This window comes from Periplaneta americana, chromosome 12 (genome assembly GCF_040183065.1).
Source record: "Periplaneta americana isolate PAMFEO1 chromosome 12, P.americana_PAMFEO1_priV1, whole genome shotgun sequence".
In the NCBI taxonomy this organism is placed as follows: domain Eukaryota; kingdom Metazoa; phylum Arthropoda; class Insecta; order Blattodea; family Blattidae; genus Periplaneta; species Periplaneta americana.
Window position 1 is genome coordinate 65,433,928 of NC_091128.1, and position 19,794 is coordinate 65,453,721.

Here is a 19,794-nt window from a genome sequence, read left to right on the forward strand (position 1 = left end):
ATTCGTTGCATTGAAATACGTGAACGAGTTTATAAACATTAGAAATACAACCACTGTTACAATTTTATTCGTGTACAGACAAGTTCATATTATTCTGTAATCATTGATAGGAAAGTGGTGCTAAACTTTTGAGTTTTGCAACATGCGATGAAGTAGAAACATGTGATGTTTAGAAGGTGCCTGTCGGCTCCAACATCAGGTAAAGGAATGATTTGCTGGATTCGTTACCAAGAGATACTCTCCATAATCAGCTCTTGGCGACGGATACAACAGGTAAGTTATTTTCTTGCCGTCTATGGTGATGAAGCAGATATGTAACTTCTAAAGTTTGGACAATGTTTACATATATAAATCTATGACACGGTGCAAAACATAAAACAATAAAGTGCATCATGGTCTTATCACGAAAGTCTTCAGATAAGAGAATACCGGTAGGCCTACTGCTTTTTAATTGAAACTTGCAATTTTTTGTGTACTGAACTACCATTATGTTTGAAATCTGAAATTGACTTTAGGTTTTAAAAAGCAAAAGGAGGGACAAAATTTGGCAAGGACAATTTACCACAAAATAATTTCACTTAGTTTTTTAATATGCTCTACAGAAACGTTACAACTGATTTTAGAATATCATGGATTTCAGTTTTCGAGTCAATTACTTTGGAATATGTATGATAAGACTTTCTTGTGTTAAATTCTAACGTACCTTGTTTACATGTTACATCACAGCCATAACAAAATTACAAAACATATCCACATATGCAGAACACATCACAAATGCTAATCACATCCACAGATACATCAACACAGACATGGAAATGCTACACATCCAACCAAAAAGCCAGAAACTAAACACACTAGAACAATATGAAATATACAGACACACGAAAACACATCCCAAAGAAATTCTCAACACACAACTCAATTTCAGAACACACACACACACACACACACACACACACACACACACACAAACACACTCTACATTACACCACACGAACACACCCTCACAGGAAACAAAACAAGAGGCACCAAGACCAACAACGACCAGTTCTGAGGATGACCCATAAAAGGTCGAAACACGTAAACAAGGTACGTTAGAATTTATCACAAGAAAGTCTTATCATACATATTCCGAAGTGATACAGTGTTAAAAGTTGTGTAATCAAGATGTATAATCAATTACTTTGTATATTAGATATTATGTAATTATTTTCATATTTAATTCAAATATCTACAGTCACGTGAAGCCAAATCTTTTGAAATAGTCTATTTAAGATCTGTACAAAAATTCGACCTTTTTGTTATTATACATCTTTTATTTTATTTATTTTTTTTTTACATCTTGATTACACAACTTTTAACACTGTATCACTTCGGAATATGTATGGTAAGACTTTCCTGTGATAAATTTCAACGTACCTCGTTAACATGTTTCGACCTGTTTATGGGTCATCTTCAGAACTGGTCGTTGTTGGTCTTTGACTCTACACTATACCACAGGAACACACTCTCACAGGAAACAGAACAAGTGGCGCCAAGACCAACAACGACCAGTTTTTGTCATTGATAGTTTCTGAGTTATATCAATTTATAACGAGCAGGGTGAAAAAAAAAAACAAAACAAAAAAAAAACAATTTTCTGGGAAAAACACAAATAAAGATTCACTTGACATCAACTTTTATTTGAAGGGACAACCAGTGTTTGTTGTGGGCTTACTATAGTTAACTTTTTACATTTTCTGCCTTAATTTTTAGCGGTTCCTAATACTTTTCGTCCTTGAAGTTTTAAACTGAGTTACAAGTCTATCGTTCTGTTTGTCCCGCGCCGTGGTATCGCGGTGTAAGGCATTATGTCTAGAATTAGCGTTACTGAATGAGCTCTGATTCGAGTCCTCAAGGGGAAAGAAATTTTCGGTAAGTGTATGGGACCTGTGCTCACCCAGCATCGTAATGCATATGGGGAGCTACGCTAGGTAGCAAAATTTGGTTAGGAAAGCCAACTAAAATGGCTGGGGGGATCATCGATACCTTCATTCTAGTTGGATGATTGTCCACTTCTGCTTCGGTATGTGGACATGAGGTCAACAGCAGGTTGGTCGGTCTGGGTCCTTAAAGGGATGTAGCGCCATGATTTATATTTTTCTTCTTCTACATCACGGAATTAGGCCTTAGGCCTGTTTCCACATCAAGAGATCGAGTCTCCCCACCTTGTCATCGGACGCCCAACATTCCTTCTACCTTTAGGTTGGTAGTGGAGTAAAATCAGTGGAAGCCTGTAGGGTGGCATTCTTTCTATGTGTTGTAGCCAATTAGATCTTAGACTTTGAATTCTTTCTGTCAGGTTAAAAATATTTAATTCTGTTCTGATCTCTTCATTATATTTCTTGTCTAATAATGTACAGCCTGCTACTGAACGTAAGAACTTCATTTCAGCTGCCTCTATTCTTCTTTTATTTGATCTGTTAAGTGTCCAATTTTCGCAGGCGTATGTCAGCATTGGTACTGCCATTGTTTTATAAAATGCTAACTGTGTGGATTTTAGTGTTTTATTTTTCAACGTTCTTCTTATTATTCCACACATGTTATAAAATATATTTTATGCTCGACCATGCCGAAATGTAGTAATTATACACCTGGTAGCAGCCCTTTAATGGACTTCATTATAGTACACCTATTCATTAAAGTTCAGGTGTTCCACCAATCAGAAAACACCATTGTAGCAATATGAAAGCGCAAGTATCGATTATTCTCGGATATGCAATCGAAAGACAACTAGCGAAACGTCACGGAGGCTGGAAATCCAATACTGTCGCAGAAGGTTATGTTCTGTTACTATAATAATTAGCGTTAATTGTAAATAATATTCAAATAAATTCAATTTGTCATCTCGTTTTTCAATGTCTAAATCAATTTCAATGTTAAATCAAGATTAATCTTTATTTTACTCTCTAGAATATATCAAGGTCAGTGACATTTGTTTCTAGGAAAAAATCAATCCTTTCTCGTCTGCGCACATCTCACAATTTACGAGTATTGCACAAGGTCAGTTCCGCTCCCCAGTCAGATAAGAATAACATGAATACTTATGATTAATTTCAAGTTAGAAATATGGTCGAGCATAAAAAGTCGTATGAAACTTGCCTATAATGGTAATTAAGACGCTCGTATGAAAATTATGTAATTCGCTTGCGCTCGTTTCATAAATATACTCGCGTCTTAATTACTACCATTATAGGCTCGTTGCATAATGTACTATAATTTTATGTTTATATCGTTCTTTTGACAGTAAGATACGTTGAATCCTAGATAATTGCAGTTATTTACCTATTCTATTAATTTGTTATTAATCATTATTTTACATCTTTTATGATTTGTACCTTCGAAAGCCATTGCTTTGGTTTTCTTCTCAGAAATACTCATATTATATTCACTTGCGAGTTCATTCAATCTATGAGCAGCAACTTGTAATTCGTCCTCAGTGTTACTAAAAATTACTTGATCTTTTGCGAACAGTATAGTGTTCAAGACTTCGTCATCAATTTTAAAATGTGTATTGAGTTGTTCTTGACATTGTCTAATGACATTGTCAATATATATACTAAACAGCGCAGGGGACAGTGGATAGCCCTTGTTTAACTCCTTCGTTAGTTTTTATTTGTTTATTACTGATGTAATCTGTTTTTATTTTTATCTGTGTTCCGAAGTATGGACTCTGAATTACTTTTATTAGGTGATCTGGAAATCCTCTTTTATACATTATTTCCCATAATTTCTTTAGTGACACTTTATCAAAAGCTTTCTTGTAGTCGATGAGAAGCATATACGTTGGAAGATTAAATTCTCGTCTTTTTTTTGGATAATTTGTTTTAATATGAATATGTTATCCGAGCATGAACGACCTTTTCGAAATCCATTTTGTTGTTCTGTCAGCACATATTGATTTATTATGTTTAGGCGGCGAGTTATTATTTTAGCGAATATTTTATATGCTGCGTTCAGCAAGCAAATGCCTCTGTAGTTCTGGCAATCGTTTCTCTCACCTTTTTTAAAGATTGGGCATACTATTCTTCTTCTCCATTCGTCTGGGATTGTACAAGTCTTCCAATAGATATTAATTAATTCTAAAAATCTCATAGTTCAGTGTTTATGCCATCTGATCCTGAGGATTTTTTATTTCAAGTGCATTATCTCATTCGTTCATTTTAATGGGATCAATTTCTGCTAACGTACAGTAGTTAATGTTGTGTTAATGTCTTCTTCACCCACCTTCGTCCTTAGGCTGCGATAAAATGTAATCCAATTTTCCTCTGTAATATTATTTATTTCTGCTGTGTCTCTTTCTGTTGAGTTCAAGTGTTTCATTATTTTATATGCTACGTCTTGCGTTCCATGACAATCTTGCTCGATAGTGTTTATACAGTATAGTTGTCCCAGCTTTCACGTTTCAACTTCCTTGTTTCTCTTTTCACTATAGCAATCTGTGTTTGTATTCTATTTTATCCTCATCAGAATTTGTCTGAAGGTACTTTAAATATGCCTGCTTCTTAAAATTTATAATTTGTTTTATTTCTTCATTCCAGTATTGCAGTCCTCTCCTCTTTCTTTTTATGGATATCTGAAACCTTCCGTATTTAAACACCAGTTCTACTGATTTTCAATAATTGCAGAAAAGTTACGAATTCTTGTCATTAATTAGTTTTCTATTAAGTTTAAAGATGAAGTTCCCAGTGTCAGCGAATAAAGCTGTAACAGCCGTACTACCTTCTTCGTCCACATATTTGTGCTTATTTTCTTCATCTGCCTAACAAAAAAATAAATCTAGAAATAGACTTCGCGCTGAAAGTAATCTGAGACTTCATTTAACTTCTTTGGTTCCTGAGTTTATAGCTTTGTGCCATCGAAAGCAACCACATCCTTCTCATTGGATTTCATATGAGGAGGTGAGTAAATCTATAATGAAAACTCAGGTTAAGAGAGGAGTTTAAAATATTGAAAATACCCTGCAACTTAAACCCATATGAAATTCTGTCATTACACAAAACATTTTAATTATATCGATGAAGTAATTTTCAGTGTATATTTAATATAATTTGACTTTAATGGTAGGAAAATACGCTTTGATATTAACTTAAGTATTTAATTTCATTTTTATGCTTTAAATGTAAAATAAAATGTGTACTAATTTGAACTTATGTAGACTAGTTTTAATATTTGAAGAATTGTTGCGTTATTTTTGGAGGGAAATGCTAAGGTAAGCCTATTAACCTACAGCAATTTTAAGTTAATTTAAGGTTGTTAAATATAATTTATGTTAATATGGGGTTCGCACAATTCAGATCTTTGTGACAGGGTTTGTTAGTCCAAAATGTTTGGGAACCACTGTTTTAGGCTAAGCTCATGTGATAGTTTTTTTAAGTTGGTTATTTAACGACGCTGTGTCAACTACGAGGTTATTTAGCGTCGATGAGATTGGGGATAGCGAGATGGTATTTGGCGAGATGAGGCCGAGGATTCGCCATAGATTACCTGGCATTCACCTACGGTTGGGGAAAACCTCGGAAAAAAGGCAATCAGCAGGGACGACACTTTGTCCCAGTTCGCCACGAGGTTCACTGGTACTGGTGTATAGAGTACCTGTGTTTACTAGTTGATTGCAGCAGTCCAGCGACAGCACGCGACTGTTTGCTGGTATAGATCGGCGGAACGAAAATGCAACTTTTCTACAGGTTACCACTGTCATATAGTATGTATGCGGGTAGCATAGACTATGCCTTGATTAGTTACATGTTTACAATATTATTTTCACATATTTACAACACCATATAAAACAATGAATTACACACAAGTATTTGCAATCGAGTTGCGTACATTATACTGATACAAACTGTAGTCCGTTACAATATATAACAATGTGCTTTTTTAAGTGTGAAAAAGTGAAATTCCTTCTGTTTTCACTAAAAATATGCTTGTACTGCGAGAAAGTTCGCTCAATATAGCGCGATGTTATACATAGGTGCATCTCAAAAAGATTAACAATAGTTGCACTGTTTATTTTTCTAGTATTTCCGATGTCAAAAAATTTTATTTCCTGGTTCACTGGAGAACATCACTACTACAGCAACGTGAGCTACTTACCGTCCCGCAGCATCCGATGTCTCATCTACAGATACAAATACTTTGTTACTACCTATAGCTGTTCGAATGGGTTCAGAGTTTTTTCGTATATGCAGACAATTAATAAGTTGTACCGCATTGATGTTATACTAGGCAGTATTCTAGACGTGTATTTTTCTATAAACCGTTTAAAATGTGGATTTCTGAGCTTGTGTATTGGAATATTCGCCGATACCATCACAACCATCTTGCCATTAAGTGAAAACAGCACCCGAAGTACTGTAGGAACTGTAGGTAAGCCACTACAATGCAAAACAAGCAGGTAGCAGCGGAGAGCATTACAGGTTCGAATCCTAAACAAATCAAACGTACGTTCGTTCTCCGGCGCAGCACACACAGGTTGCCCTTTCCTGTCACACTGCAATACCTTTGAACCCATGGCCTCCGTGACGTCAAAATAGGCAAGCAACAACCAACCTAAAATCCGTTCACTCTGGGACAAAGTGTCGTCCCTGGCAATCAGCCCAAGCGCGGATAGAACCCGCGCCCGAGCGTAATCAGACCGGAAGGCAAGCACCTTAACCGACTGTGCCACGCGGCTATGTGATCGTAAACCGTACACTCACGAAGGAGGAGAAATTAAAGAAATTTTCAGCACGTCATGAAAATTAATTTTAAAATATTATTACTTTAGAAATGTATAGGAAAATTTTTTTCTTTCGATTTTAATAACAATAAGTGAAACACTTTCTCTCCTCCATTGTGAATTTGACTTCCCTGGGTATGGGCCTATGAGTGTAAGTCGTACATGCTCGAACATAAGTAATTAATTTAATTTAGTCTAATAAAGAATCTACGAAAATATCAGTGGTTATGAACTATTTACTTTATAAATCACATTGACTATTTATATACGTAAGAAGCTAACTCAATGGCGGTTTTATCGAATAAGCTGAGTTTTAGTTAATGAAACTGAGTTGGTTATTAATTACTTCCTACACAGGCCAAAATCACATTGACTATTCGTATACACAAAAAAAGCTAACTCAGTAGCGATTCTATCGGATAAACAAAATTATAAAATAATTTAAAGGAACTGGTTAGTAACTGCTTGCAGTATAACACATTGACTGTTAATATACGTGAGATACTAACCCAGTGGAAGTTCTGACGGGTAAGCCGGGAATCCGGACTCAGGGAAAACAGTCTTTTTAACTCAATATTTCTTTAAAATAAACTGTTAGCCTATCTGCACTAAAATATTTCTAGTATGTAGATTACGATATGTTATTTTATTAACAAGAAATAGTCTTCATTACTTAATTTATCTTCCCTTCAGGCATTCGACCTCTGGAAATGGGAATGACTTTGTATAGTAGCATCTGCATCATCACGGATGACCTGTGGTGCACTCTTACGGACGAATCAAATGAACCGTACTCCTACTACTAAACAGTTCTGCTGTATTGATAGCATTTTTGAACATTAATATGAATCCACTTTGAACTTGCATGAATGAGTACGATAAAGGCGTATTATGGGTTAATAATCCCTCATATTACGAGCTGATAATTGTGAATTTTAAGAAATAATTATATCTCTATTACAATAATTAATTCTGTCATTTTATTTCCTTTGATCAGCAAAATGAATGCCATATTTTGACTGACATTTTGAATCTGGTACATTTCTCAAGCTAAAAACTTATTTTCGTCTTCTTGATCTCTATTTTCTATTTCTTTCTACTTTTAATTAAAATTCCGTAAAAAATATGCAACAAACACGTGTCTAAGTAAATCAACATCGAGGGCATGTATACTAAGCTGGAATATTTCTGTCATTTTCGTTTATATAATCAGGTTGCATGAGGCAGTAGAGGAAGTGGACAGCTTCAAAAACTGAGGTGCATTATGAGCAGTAACATGAGCTGTTACCAGGAAGTGAAAAGGAGGATAGCAATGGCAAGGGAAGCTTTTATATATAATTTATTCCAAGAAATAGTCTGCCCAGGCATTCTGGGTTGCCAAAAACACAGAATAACACACATAGAAGAATAATAACGATTACAGTAAATAGATGAGTCAAATTGAAATGTGAACTTAGAGCTTAAATTTAAGAATTAATACATCTGTACATATATTGTAACAATCACACACTAACGGACAGAAAGGGAGGGATTATGATATTCCGTATAAATGAGTCTTCTGCGGACCTCTGGAAAAAGAACTAAGAAAGAGACTAGTGAAGTGCTTTATGTGAGTGTGGCATTGTATGGGGCAGAAACATGGACATTACGGCGAAGTGGAGAGAAACGACTAGAAGCATTTGAAATGTGGATAGGGAGAAGAATGGAACGTGTGAAATGGACAGACAGAATAAAAAACGAAGCTGTGTTGTAAAGAGTGGGTGAAGAAAGAATGACGCTGAAAGTGATCAGGAAGAGGAAATGGAATTGATTGGGTCACTGGCTGAGAAGAAACTACCTATTAAAGGATGCACTGGAAGGAATGGTGAACGGGAGAAAAGTTCGGGGCAGAAGAAGATATCAGATGATAGATGAAATTAAGATATGTAGCTCATATACGGAGACAAAGAGGAAGACAGAAAATAGGAAAGATTGGAAAATGCTGGGTTTGCAGTGAAAAACCTGGTGCACTTCGGTATTTCCGTTTTAAATCGAAACCGAAGTGTGCTGCAATATCTTGTAAATTCAAATTTTAACTTTACTGTTAAATTAACTTACAATTTTTTTCTAGGTTTAATTTGTAATTCAGTAAATATAAAATAATATTCTTTGTTCTTAACTTCCATGATACATTGTCTAGATTTCATTAATCATGTAATCTTATCGTACTTTGATTTTTATTGTAATTGTAGTTGTAAATTTAATATTAATTGTAATTTTATTCTTCATATTGTAGTTGTAATCCCCTGGTAGCGGGACAGAGAAGGTCTGACGGCCTTATCTCTGCCAGGTTAAATAAATAAGTACTAAAATACTAAATACTAAAATTTTGGTGTGCTGTGAGACTCATGATAGCACTTATTATTATTTGTCGTTTAAAAGTGTAACAGTGTTACGGTTAATAGTGATTTAATATTTATAAACAGTGAAATAGTGCATTTAGTAGTGAACAATACTTAACATTTATAACTAGGCCTTAATGCATAGGATGAAGATAAATGGTTCTAAAGGTAAATCTATAACATCTTGTAAAATCCGAGAGGAAACTAGACTAAACTAGGAATTCAATGGTGTTGTAATTCCGCAAGAACAATGTTCTATATACCTAGGAATATATTTGAACTCCAAATTTCTTGGGGAGAGAAGGTTCATAATGTTACAGGTAAAGCATGGAGGGTACTTCACTTTATTATAAGCTTGAAAAAGGCTAGCCCCAAATCGAGGGAAATAGCATATCTAACGTTAGTGCGATCGTTAATGGAATACGGAAATACATGTTGGGATCCCTATAGAATATATCAGATAAATTCTTTAGAAAGAATCCAGTATAGGCCAGCTGAATTTGTTAAAGGTAAAAGAGGACACGGGAATGATAAGAAAAAGAACTTAAATGGGAAACATTGGAAAACAGACGTAGAAAAACTAGAATAATATCATTGTATAGAGCACATCTAGGTCAAAAAGCATGGGTAGACATAACGGCTCGGTTAGAAAAGCCAACGTACTATGGTAGGAACGTTCGTGATTAAAAAATCTAATGTAGAAAACAGAAAACGGATGTAGGTAAATTCTCTTTTTTAAATCGAATAATAAATGATTGGAATGACCTACCTGTAGCGGTCTTTGAGGGCTGTCCTCCCTTTAAAGAGATTAAAAAATAACTTAAGTTGTGTATAAAGTGTACATTAAAAAAAGAAAAAAAGAAAAGAGATACGTTATATTACTTAAGATAACAGGTATTTACTTAGCCTGACGAGTTATTCCCTTGGTTTGAATTATAAATTTATTTAAAATAGCTTGTAAGGAATCTTAGACTAGAATTTTTTAGTTTAATATAGTTCTGTTTATAAGTATGATCCTACGGAACAATAAGGGTGTAATTGTTTTCTTATTTGAACTCTTGGGTTAGTGAAGCGAGGTGATTCAGTGACGTTACGGTTCACAGTAGCAGTGAATAGTTTCGATCAGTGATAATTTATAGCGTCAATGAAATGTGTTCTGTAGTACCAGTGAAATGTGCTCTGTAATGTCAGTGAAATGTGTTCTATAGTGTCATGAAATGTATTCTGTAGTGCCAGTGAAATGTGCACTATAGTGTCAGTGAAATGTGTTCTACAGTATCAGTGAAATGTGTTCTATAATGTCAGTGAAATGTGTTCTAAAGTACCAGTGAAATGTTTCAAAGTGCAAGAGCAGTGAGTGAAGTGAAAGGATATCAGTACTAATGTGAAACTTATATAGGGCCTATACATATATATAGGTTGTAATGAAAAATTCACTTATTAATTACGTTATTTTTTGTATTATTATTAATTGTAATTATTGTGTATTAATTGTATTATGTATTAATTTTTATTGTGTTTAATTAAGTTACCACTGCCACCAGATGTATGCCCACTTGCAGTGTAAAATAAAGACATGCATACAAGTGTAATGGTTAGGATTTATAACGACACACTTAGCGACAATTCGTAACAGCAATGTCTTGTCAGTATGTAAATTCTCCGAACTTGATTTGTTATGTATGTATTTATTTACACTGCAAGTGGGCAAGCACCCGGTGGCAGTGGTATACACAATATAAACAATACACAATAAAATTACAATACACAATACAATTATATACACAATACAATAAGAATACACAATTAATAATAAAACATAAAGTAACCTAATTTTACAGTACAACCTACATATGTATAGGCTCTACATAAGTTTCAATAGTCTTTCACTTTACTCTCATCTCACTCACTGTAGTGGCACTATGACGCATTTCACTGACACTTTAGGACACATTTCACTGACACTATAACACATTTCACTGATGCTATAGAACACTTTTCATTGACACTAGAAATTATCACTGATCGGAACTATTCACTGCACTGTAAAACCATAACTTCACTGACTCACCTCGCTTCACTGATACAACAGTTCAAATAAGGCAAATAATTACACCCTTATGCATACTTATAAACAGAACTACATTTAAGCTAAATATTTCTAGTCTAAGACCCTCTTACACGCTATTTTTTAAATAATTTACAATTCAAACCAAGGGAACTCGTCAGGCTAAATAAATACATGTCACCTTAAAAAAATTAAATGTTAAATGTCACCTTCATTTTAATTTACACTTTATACACAACTTTTCAAGTTATTCTTGAATCTCGTTAAGGAAGGACAGCCAACAAAGACCGGTGCAGGTAGGTCATTCCAATCATTTATAGTTCTATTTAAAAATGAGAATTTACCTACATCCGTTTTCTGTTTCCTACATTTGATTTTAAAATCATGATCGTTCCTACCATAGTACGTTGGCTTTTCTAACCGAGCCGTTATGTCTACTCATGCTTTCTGACCTAGATGTGCTCTTTACAATGATGTTATTCTAGTTTTCCTACGTCTGTTTTCCAATGTTTCCCATTTAAGTTCTTTTTCATATCATTCCCGTGTCCTCTTTTACCTTTAACAAATTCAGCTGGCTTATACTGGATTCTTTCTAAAGAATTTATCTGATATTCTATAGGGATCCCAACATGTAGTTCCGTATTCCATTAACGGTCGCACTAATGTTAGATATGCTATTTCCCTCGATTTGGGGCTAGCCTTTCTCAAGATTCTCATAATAAAGTGAAGTGCCCTCCATGCTTTACCCATAACATTATCAACATGCTCTCCCCAAGAAAGTTTGGAGTTTAAATACACTCCTAGGTATTTACAACATTGTTGTTGCGGAATTACAACATCACTGAATTCGTAATTAAGACTAGTTTCCTCTCTGGTTTTACAAAATGTTATAGATTTACTTTTAGAACCATTTATTTTCATCCTATGCATTAACGCCCAGTTATAAATTTTATTCAAGTCTGTTTGAATAGTATCCACATCTGAATTATTTCTAATCTTTCTATAGATAATGCAGTCGTCTGCAAATAGCCTCACATTTGATGTAATTTTCTGGCAGAAGTCATTTACGTATATTATAAAGAGTAATGGCCCCAGAACGCTGCCCTGTGTCACCCCTGAACTTACATTTCCAATTTCCGATATTTCATGACCTACTCTAACTCTCTGGGTTCTGCCTTTTAAGAATTTTTGGATCCGTAGCACCACTCTTTTATCTATTCCTAGCCTACTTAACTTATCTATTAATATGTCATGTGGCACCAAATCAAGTGCTTTCGGAAAATCAATCACAACTGCATCGATTCTTCCGCATCTATCTACCTCTTCAGCTAGATCTTGAACCAGCGACGTAATTTGACTATCACATGAGAAGCCTTCCCTAAAACCATGCTGGCGGTTGTAAAACCAGTCTTTCGCATTTAGAACACGACGAATATAATCCGATATCAAATGCTCCATCACTTTACATACGACAGATGTAAGGGTAAACGGTCTGTAGTTTCCGACATCTAATTTATTTCCACCTTTATGTATGGGTACCACTATAGCTGATTCCCAGCTGATTATGTGTGCGATGAATATTTACTCCTAAGTCTCTTTCGCCTTTGATTAAAAAAGTGTACGAATTATATTTTGGATGTAAAGTTGGTGATCTGAACAAAAGGTTGGCACCCTGTGTGTGTCGTAGCAGATGTTCCCGATATTTGAGATGTTAGTTAAGTGCTACTCATCCAATTCCGTTTGATGTTCCGGTGGTATGAAGAGAATAGAAGGACAGTGTATCGGACTATTATTTCTGTGATTCTCTTCCGATTCCTAAATATCGTAAACTTCCCCTGGACGAGAGAGTAGGCCACAGTTTGATGCATCTTTGATTTATTTCTCGTTCAGCTAGTGCTTCAATATCCCTTATCCTTTGTAAGATCCGTGTGGATAAATTCATACTGTTAAAAATATCAGATTATTCGAGACAAATAATGTTAGCAACTTTATTCAGAAATTTTTAATGAACTGTCCTTCACTACAGCATTTCAATGATTTTGCGATTTCCAAAGCAAAATCATGACTTGCATAGACTTCCCTTTGATTTGTTTCGTTATATTTTAGTACCGGAACTATTACTTGACTTTAGTTATTTTTTGTTTGTTTTGTTCTAATTGCTTCGCCCCGTCCAGCCCTATGAAAATACAATTATTTTTATCCTTATTTTCTACTGTTTACATTTCCGTATGCAATTACAGTGGATATGTTCATGCTTATCTATGATTTCTTGATAATCTTATGACGTGTCATAATGTTGATTGATGTTTGATTTATAAGTGCCTATTAGAATTTTAGAATACAAGAGGCGTCTACATTGTTACCACGTGCACAACTAATACTGTTCCTCATATTCTTCCTTAAACGCACGATTCCGAACAGATGTTCAAGGTTTTGAGAAAGAAGCAACCTCAATCTAAGCAGGCAACCCGCCACTGATAGATACCTGTGTACTGGAGTTGTAGGGGTGTTGGACGGAAGGGAGGGGGTGAAGCAAAGACAGTGTACTGCGCTGCCTCTGCGACGTCACTGTTGTTAGTGATCACGATGACATTTTTGCCGATCTCTAACATTCAGGAGAGCAGGAATCGAGCGTACTCTGGGTTAGGTGGACAAATACTGGACAGGCGTTACTCTTAATATGAGACAAGAGGAGTTCAATGATGGTCATTTTTGCCGATTCCTGCTTTAGAGGCTTCTGGCCACGGAGTTAAAGTGTTGCGATACGTACATCGTTATTACGAACTTATAGCCTTAATGTTACTAGGTATGATAACTCAAAATTTTTGGGTAGACTATGCCTCAAAAGCCTCTTTAAGAGCTTGGCCACTGTGGCAATAGATCAGGTCTCCACTGATGACGACAACACGTTTTATAGACTGAAGACAATTAGCCTACAGACAGCAAAATACAGTGAAACCTCTCCTTACGGGCACCCCCAAGATACGGACACTCCTCATATACGGACAGATTTTTATGTCCCAAATGAAATAATATAGAAATACTGATAAATTTAACTCTCGTTTATGGACACTCTCAGACACGGACATGGACAGCTGTTTCACAGTCCTAAAGCTTGCTTTACCTCCTGACTGCGGACAGAACTTGGATTTCAAGACCTAATATGTTACAAAAATGGAAAATTTAGCTTTGAGTACTATACAAAAATTCCTTAACATGAAAGAAGACAATAAGGGTCTCGTAAGCTACCACTAGCCCAGCCGGCTACTCCTTCTTAGCTGGAAGCGGTGGATAAACAAAATCATAGAATTTAACCTGTCTGATGGGTCCAAGGTTTCCGCGATCGTGAATTGTATTCGACACATGATAGGTTTAGTAGGATTATTCCCTTCACTTCAATCAGTTGTTCTGTTTCGAGAGACATGGCACCTGAACGTAAAGGTTAAGTTGATAACTGTAGATTACGGTACTGCATAAGCGTAGACCTAGAATAAAACTGCATGGCACTACTGTATTTTCATTTTTCGGTCTTATCTACTGTAGTTAAAAGTTACAAAGAATTTACTGTAGTATACTGGATTTAGAATTAAACTATAGTAATACATATCATTTAAAGCGTGAAGGGATGAAATAATGCATATTATAAATTTACTGTTAGATTGCGGAGCCTCCCTCCCAATAAAGGACACCTCCCAGATGCGGACAGATTGTGACGTCCCTTCGATGTCCGTAAATGAGAGGTTTCACTGTAGCCACTAAGAATTTGTAGGCGTAATAAGGAAACAGTGATACATACGAACTGCACTATGGTCAACATAATCTCTCATTTCACAAAGAACTGCCCTCTTATGGATAATAGCAGTTTTTAAATTACGTTTCTTTGAGGTGTGAGAGTATTGCTGAGATCATCTCTGTAGATATCGTATGCCATAGTGGTTTATTTCATTATATATTTTTTTTATTGGTGTTCATATTAATACAGTGGTTGGTGCAGTGTGAAGCAAAGCTTCCTGTCACGTCGCTTAGAAGCATTTCAGGATAAGTGGACTCTTCCTTAGTCCATGTGTGCAGAGAAGACATACAATATGAAAATATTTGCTGAGATAAACAGTTTCTTAAGGGGTTAGGTACAGCTTACAGCAGTAAAATTTTGGAAACATTCAACATGTTTTTTCCTCCATTACTGTATCATGTATAATAATGAAAATTAGTATGTATAAAACACTGTCCTTCTGCTATATGAGAAAAATATTTTCGTGATTAAAAAAAATTATCTAAGTTTATATATATTTTTTTTAAACTCAAAATGTGGCAGTTCACTGTGCAGTCAGTGATGAAGCGTTTCCCTCGTAACTCATAAACTTGTTAACTTTTTCATGTTCTCTCTCTTTTATTTATTGCTAAAACTCATGTTTACAATATTATGCTCTTTTAACTACATTCCATAATAAATAATATTTTTTTTTACTTCGTGTTAGAAGAAAATACTGATATTTGACCATTTTTAAAATGAATTTATTTTTTTATCAGACAATCTATTAAATGTAGAGAAGTGATTTCTCGTCATATTACAGATATGTCATGCAAAAAATGTACACAAAAATTTTCATCAGAGAATATTGGATAGTTTTTGAGTTGCGAGGGAATCGCTTCATCACTGCGCAGTGAACTGCCACCACTTTTAATTTTGAAAAAAAAAATATATATATATATAATTTTTTTAAATCGTGAAAATATTTTTTTCATATAACAGAAAGATAGTGTTTTACACGTACTAATTTTCATTACTGCACAAGATAAAGTAATGGAGGAAAAAATGTTGAATATTTCCAAAATTTTACTTCTGTAAGCTGTACCTAACCCCATAAGCCATACATTTATGAGTCAATCTTTTCCTACTTCCATTTAATGTGTACTTTCCATCTTATCTCTCTCTAGGAGACCAGATAATTATATAGATTGCAACCAAAGCTTATCTATCCTGTAAACATTACGATAAAATCTTCAAAGAACTTTTGAAATTGATTGAATTTTTTTATCATATTCACTGCTTCACTAGCAATCATTTTGTATTTCTATGAGATTCATGTTATACAATATAGAAAGGATTGGTCGTTTGGATTAAGAGCTTTTGAATGTTTCAAAACAATGACCAAGTAATGTAGACAACATTGTTGTTTGTTTACTGAACTATCCGAAGACAGGTTTCAACCTCACAAGTGACACCAGTAAGGCATCACTCACGAGGCAACTAAACCAAAAGACGATGGGTCAGGGTGACCAGTTAACATTACGATAATGCTGTTCCACCACAGAACGAATGCATATTCCATCAAAAATCAGGAACGATTGAAGCAAATAACACTGGAAAATAGTTTCACTTGCAGTTTTAACTGAATTTAGCAAGTGAAACTATAAAAAAAAATCATCATTTTTTATTCAAAAGTCCAGTGAGTTTCTAGCAAAATGAATTACCGAGATTTGTTTGTCAAGCTGGTGTTATCTTAATTTAAAAGTCTGAACAAAATCGACACAATACTTCTACACACCACTCCCTAACCTTAAATTATACAAATTTAATTTATACAGTTAGTCTTTTTTTCAACAGTGACAAAATTACTACGCTGCACATTCTCGACTTAATGTTAAACGATATATTGTTGTGGCAAAATAAATACTTATTATTATGACAATACAAAAACACATTCAAATAAAAATTATTTATTTATTTATTTATTTATTTATTTATTTATTTATTTATTTATTTATTTATTTATTTATTTATTTATTTATTTATTTATTTATTTATTTATTTTTGTTAAGTTTATTTAAACACGCTTTAACATCTGTGGTCATATCGCATGTGTAGGATCTTTGGGTAAATCAGTAGGCTTTGCTTTTTACTACTGTTGTCTTCCTGAGTAGCGTAGTCGGTATAGGACTGGCCTTCTTCTGTACTCGAGGTTACGGGCTCGATCCCGGCCCAGATCGATGAAATTTAAGTGTGTTTGAATGCAACAGACTCATGTCAGTAGATTTACTGGTATGTAAAAGAACTCCTGCGGGTCAAAATTCCCGCACACCGGTGATTCTGATATAACCTCTGCAGTTCCGAGCGTCGTTAAATAAACCATAATTTAAAACATTTAATTTTTTAATGTTACTACTGTTGAGTTCCTGTTTCTATTGTCGTGTGTTATAGATGGCTGTGTTCATGTAACTGATCTTAGATTTTGATTAATGTTTATGGTATTGGTGACTGAGCCGGTGATGTAAATTTCCAATCCGACATTTGCCTTTGTGATCGAGGGAAATAATGAAAAACCCCAGTCAAATTGGACGGTCATGCAGTTTGAACCCGGAACCTCCCGAATGAAAGTGAAAGGCGGTCGGTCCTGAAATAATATATACCAATATAAAATTCAAGGTAACTTCAAGACATCAAACGCTAAAAAGCTGTAAGTTTATTTCAAATGACTTTTGAATTATCTTACGAGTAATACACATCTATAGCACAAGAAGTAAAGAAATTGCAGTTCCAAAAGAAAAGTTTAAATTGCACCAATAACAGTATTTGAAACTACAGTCGTTTCCAAAAATAGAAATTACTCTTCTGTGCACAAGATTAAGTTTTGTGTGTTTATATATTATGAACAAGTTTCACGTAGTGCAAAATGGAGAAATAAGATGCTATAATAATTAATTTATAATTTTTACTTATAATATTATATTTTATAGTAACTTAGTAGCAGTAGTGGTGGTAGTAGTAGTAGTGGTGGTAGTAGTAGTAGTAGTGGTGGTAGTAGTAGTAGTAGTAGTAGTAGTAGTGGTGCTGGTAGTAGTAGTGGTAGTGGTAGTGGTCGTGGTAGTGGTAGTGGTAGCCTTGTATTTAAGGAAACCTTCAACTGTTGAGGTTCTTCAGGCTGGAAATTGTACGTTGGCAAAAATATCCGATGAATTTTGCCTAGAGCCCAGGGTGTTCGAGAACAAGATGCTTAGGAAAATATTTGGGACTAAGAGGGATGAAGTTACCGGAGAATGGAAAATGTTACACAACGCAGAACTGCACGCATTGTATTCTTCACCTAACATTAAATCCAGACGTTTGAGATGTGCAGGGCATCTAGCACGTATAAGCGAATCCAGAAATGCATAATATAGAGTGTTAGTTGGGAGACCTGAGGGAAAAAGACTTTTAGGGAAACCGAGACGTCGATGGGAGGATAATATTAAAATGGTTTAGAGGGAGATGGGATATGATGGTAGAGACTGGATTAATCTTGCCCAGGATAGGGACTGATGACGGGCCATTTGTAAGTAACCTAAGTAAGCCCTGTATTAGCGATAGAGTTCTTTTGCGTAGCACGGAAACCACAGCTTTACTTCTCTCTCGGAGGAATCCGTGTTAATGATTTAAAATTCATCGCCCTCGGTCATTTTCAACCTTCGAAATTAGGACCCAACGCTTCTACTGTGCTCCAGCCACGAGAAAGTCTTTGCGGAATGAAACGGAACGGGGTAATGCTGTGAATGAATGTTGATGTCATAAGATGTCATAAGGTCACACACGGGGGTACTCGTATCTCAATTGGCTCGCTCTCACAGCATAAACAATAACATTGTTACACACATATTTATACTACCCTAGTTACAAAATTAGATCACTGTTAATCTCCTGGTCTTTTAATCCCTCCATATAGGAAATAACATATGCAGGAGAGCGCATAGTTTTTAAACTGACGTTATAACGATAATATTATCTATCTACTTCGTTCCAATAGATGACGCAATAGTAAGCACATTCCTTTCATGGTTGATCTGGTTGGAGAACAGTAATGGTAAGCCCAAGACGCCGAAGACGACAGCTTTTGGGGAAAAAAGATATGAATTGAGACATTGTATTAATGTTGCAGTATTGTAATAGCGTGTATGCAAAGCACGAAAGACTGAATTCTTAACACAGCTTACTATTCAGAGTTTTTAAATAGTACCGCTAGTGACCTGATATATTAGTACTTACCCTTTCTGAAACTAGATCGTTCAATTCTGTAAATTTGGGCTGTTGTTTGACAAATGTCGGCTTCCTCTCAGCCATTCTCGAAGGTGGAAATAAAACAATATGTTCAGACTGAAAGACACTTACTCCTGCATATCGAGTTTATCAACTAAATATGATCACTTGTAGTAGCTTTAAAAGTGAAGTTTAACACGAACTAAGCTTCGCACACGGTATGAAGCACTGTTTATATAGCGATATGCCGTTTATCTGGCAGCACTTTCTTGACTCAGTGCCAAGTAGTTTGACCTGTTTCTCAACGCTTTCGATATCAGCTGTTAGCTTCCCACTTTTAGTAGTAATGTAATCATGCATAATTATATCGCTTCTCTGTTTGCTATAAATAGTATACATTTTTAAGATATAAATAATGCAAAAAATATTCGTATACCTATGAAAATGAATTACTTTTAGGGTTGAGATAATACAAACGCATCAAAACAATTGCTTTGTATGTTGAGCACAGCTTTAAATTAAATCATTTCAATACACAAGACACGCAAAAAGCAAAATTGCAAGCGAATATTCC

General features: G+C 35.0%; 1 protein-coding gene across 4 annotated transcripts in view; it reads right to left on the reverse strand.

Moving 5' to 3' along the window:
- LOC138710502 (allantoicase-like) overlaps positions 1-19,446 on the reverse strand; it is a 65,852-nt gene extending 46,406 nt beyond the window's left edge. For 2 of the 4 annotated variants that reach the window (XM_069841444.1, XM_069841443.1), the window contains exon 1: positions 19,230-19,445. In XM_069841444.1, the coding sequence (XP_069697545.1) occupies positions 19,230-19,304 (75 nt within the window). In that variant the 5' untranslated portion in view covers positions 19,305-19,445. Of the gene's footprint in view, positions 1-19,229 lie in introns of all 4 variants that reach the window. The other 2 variants (XM_069841445.1, XM_069841442.1) reach the window with 2 other exon arrangements.
- Between the last annotated feature and the right edge of the window lie 348 nt (positions 19,447-19,794).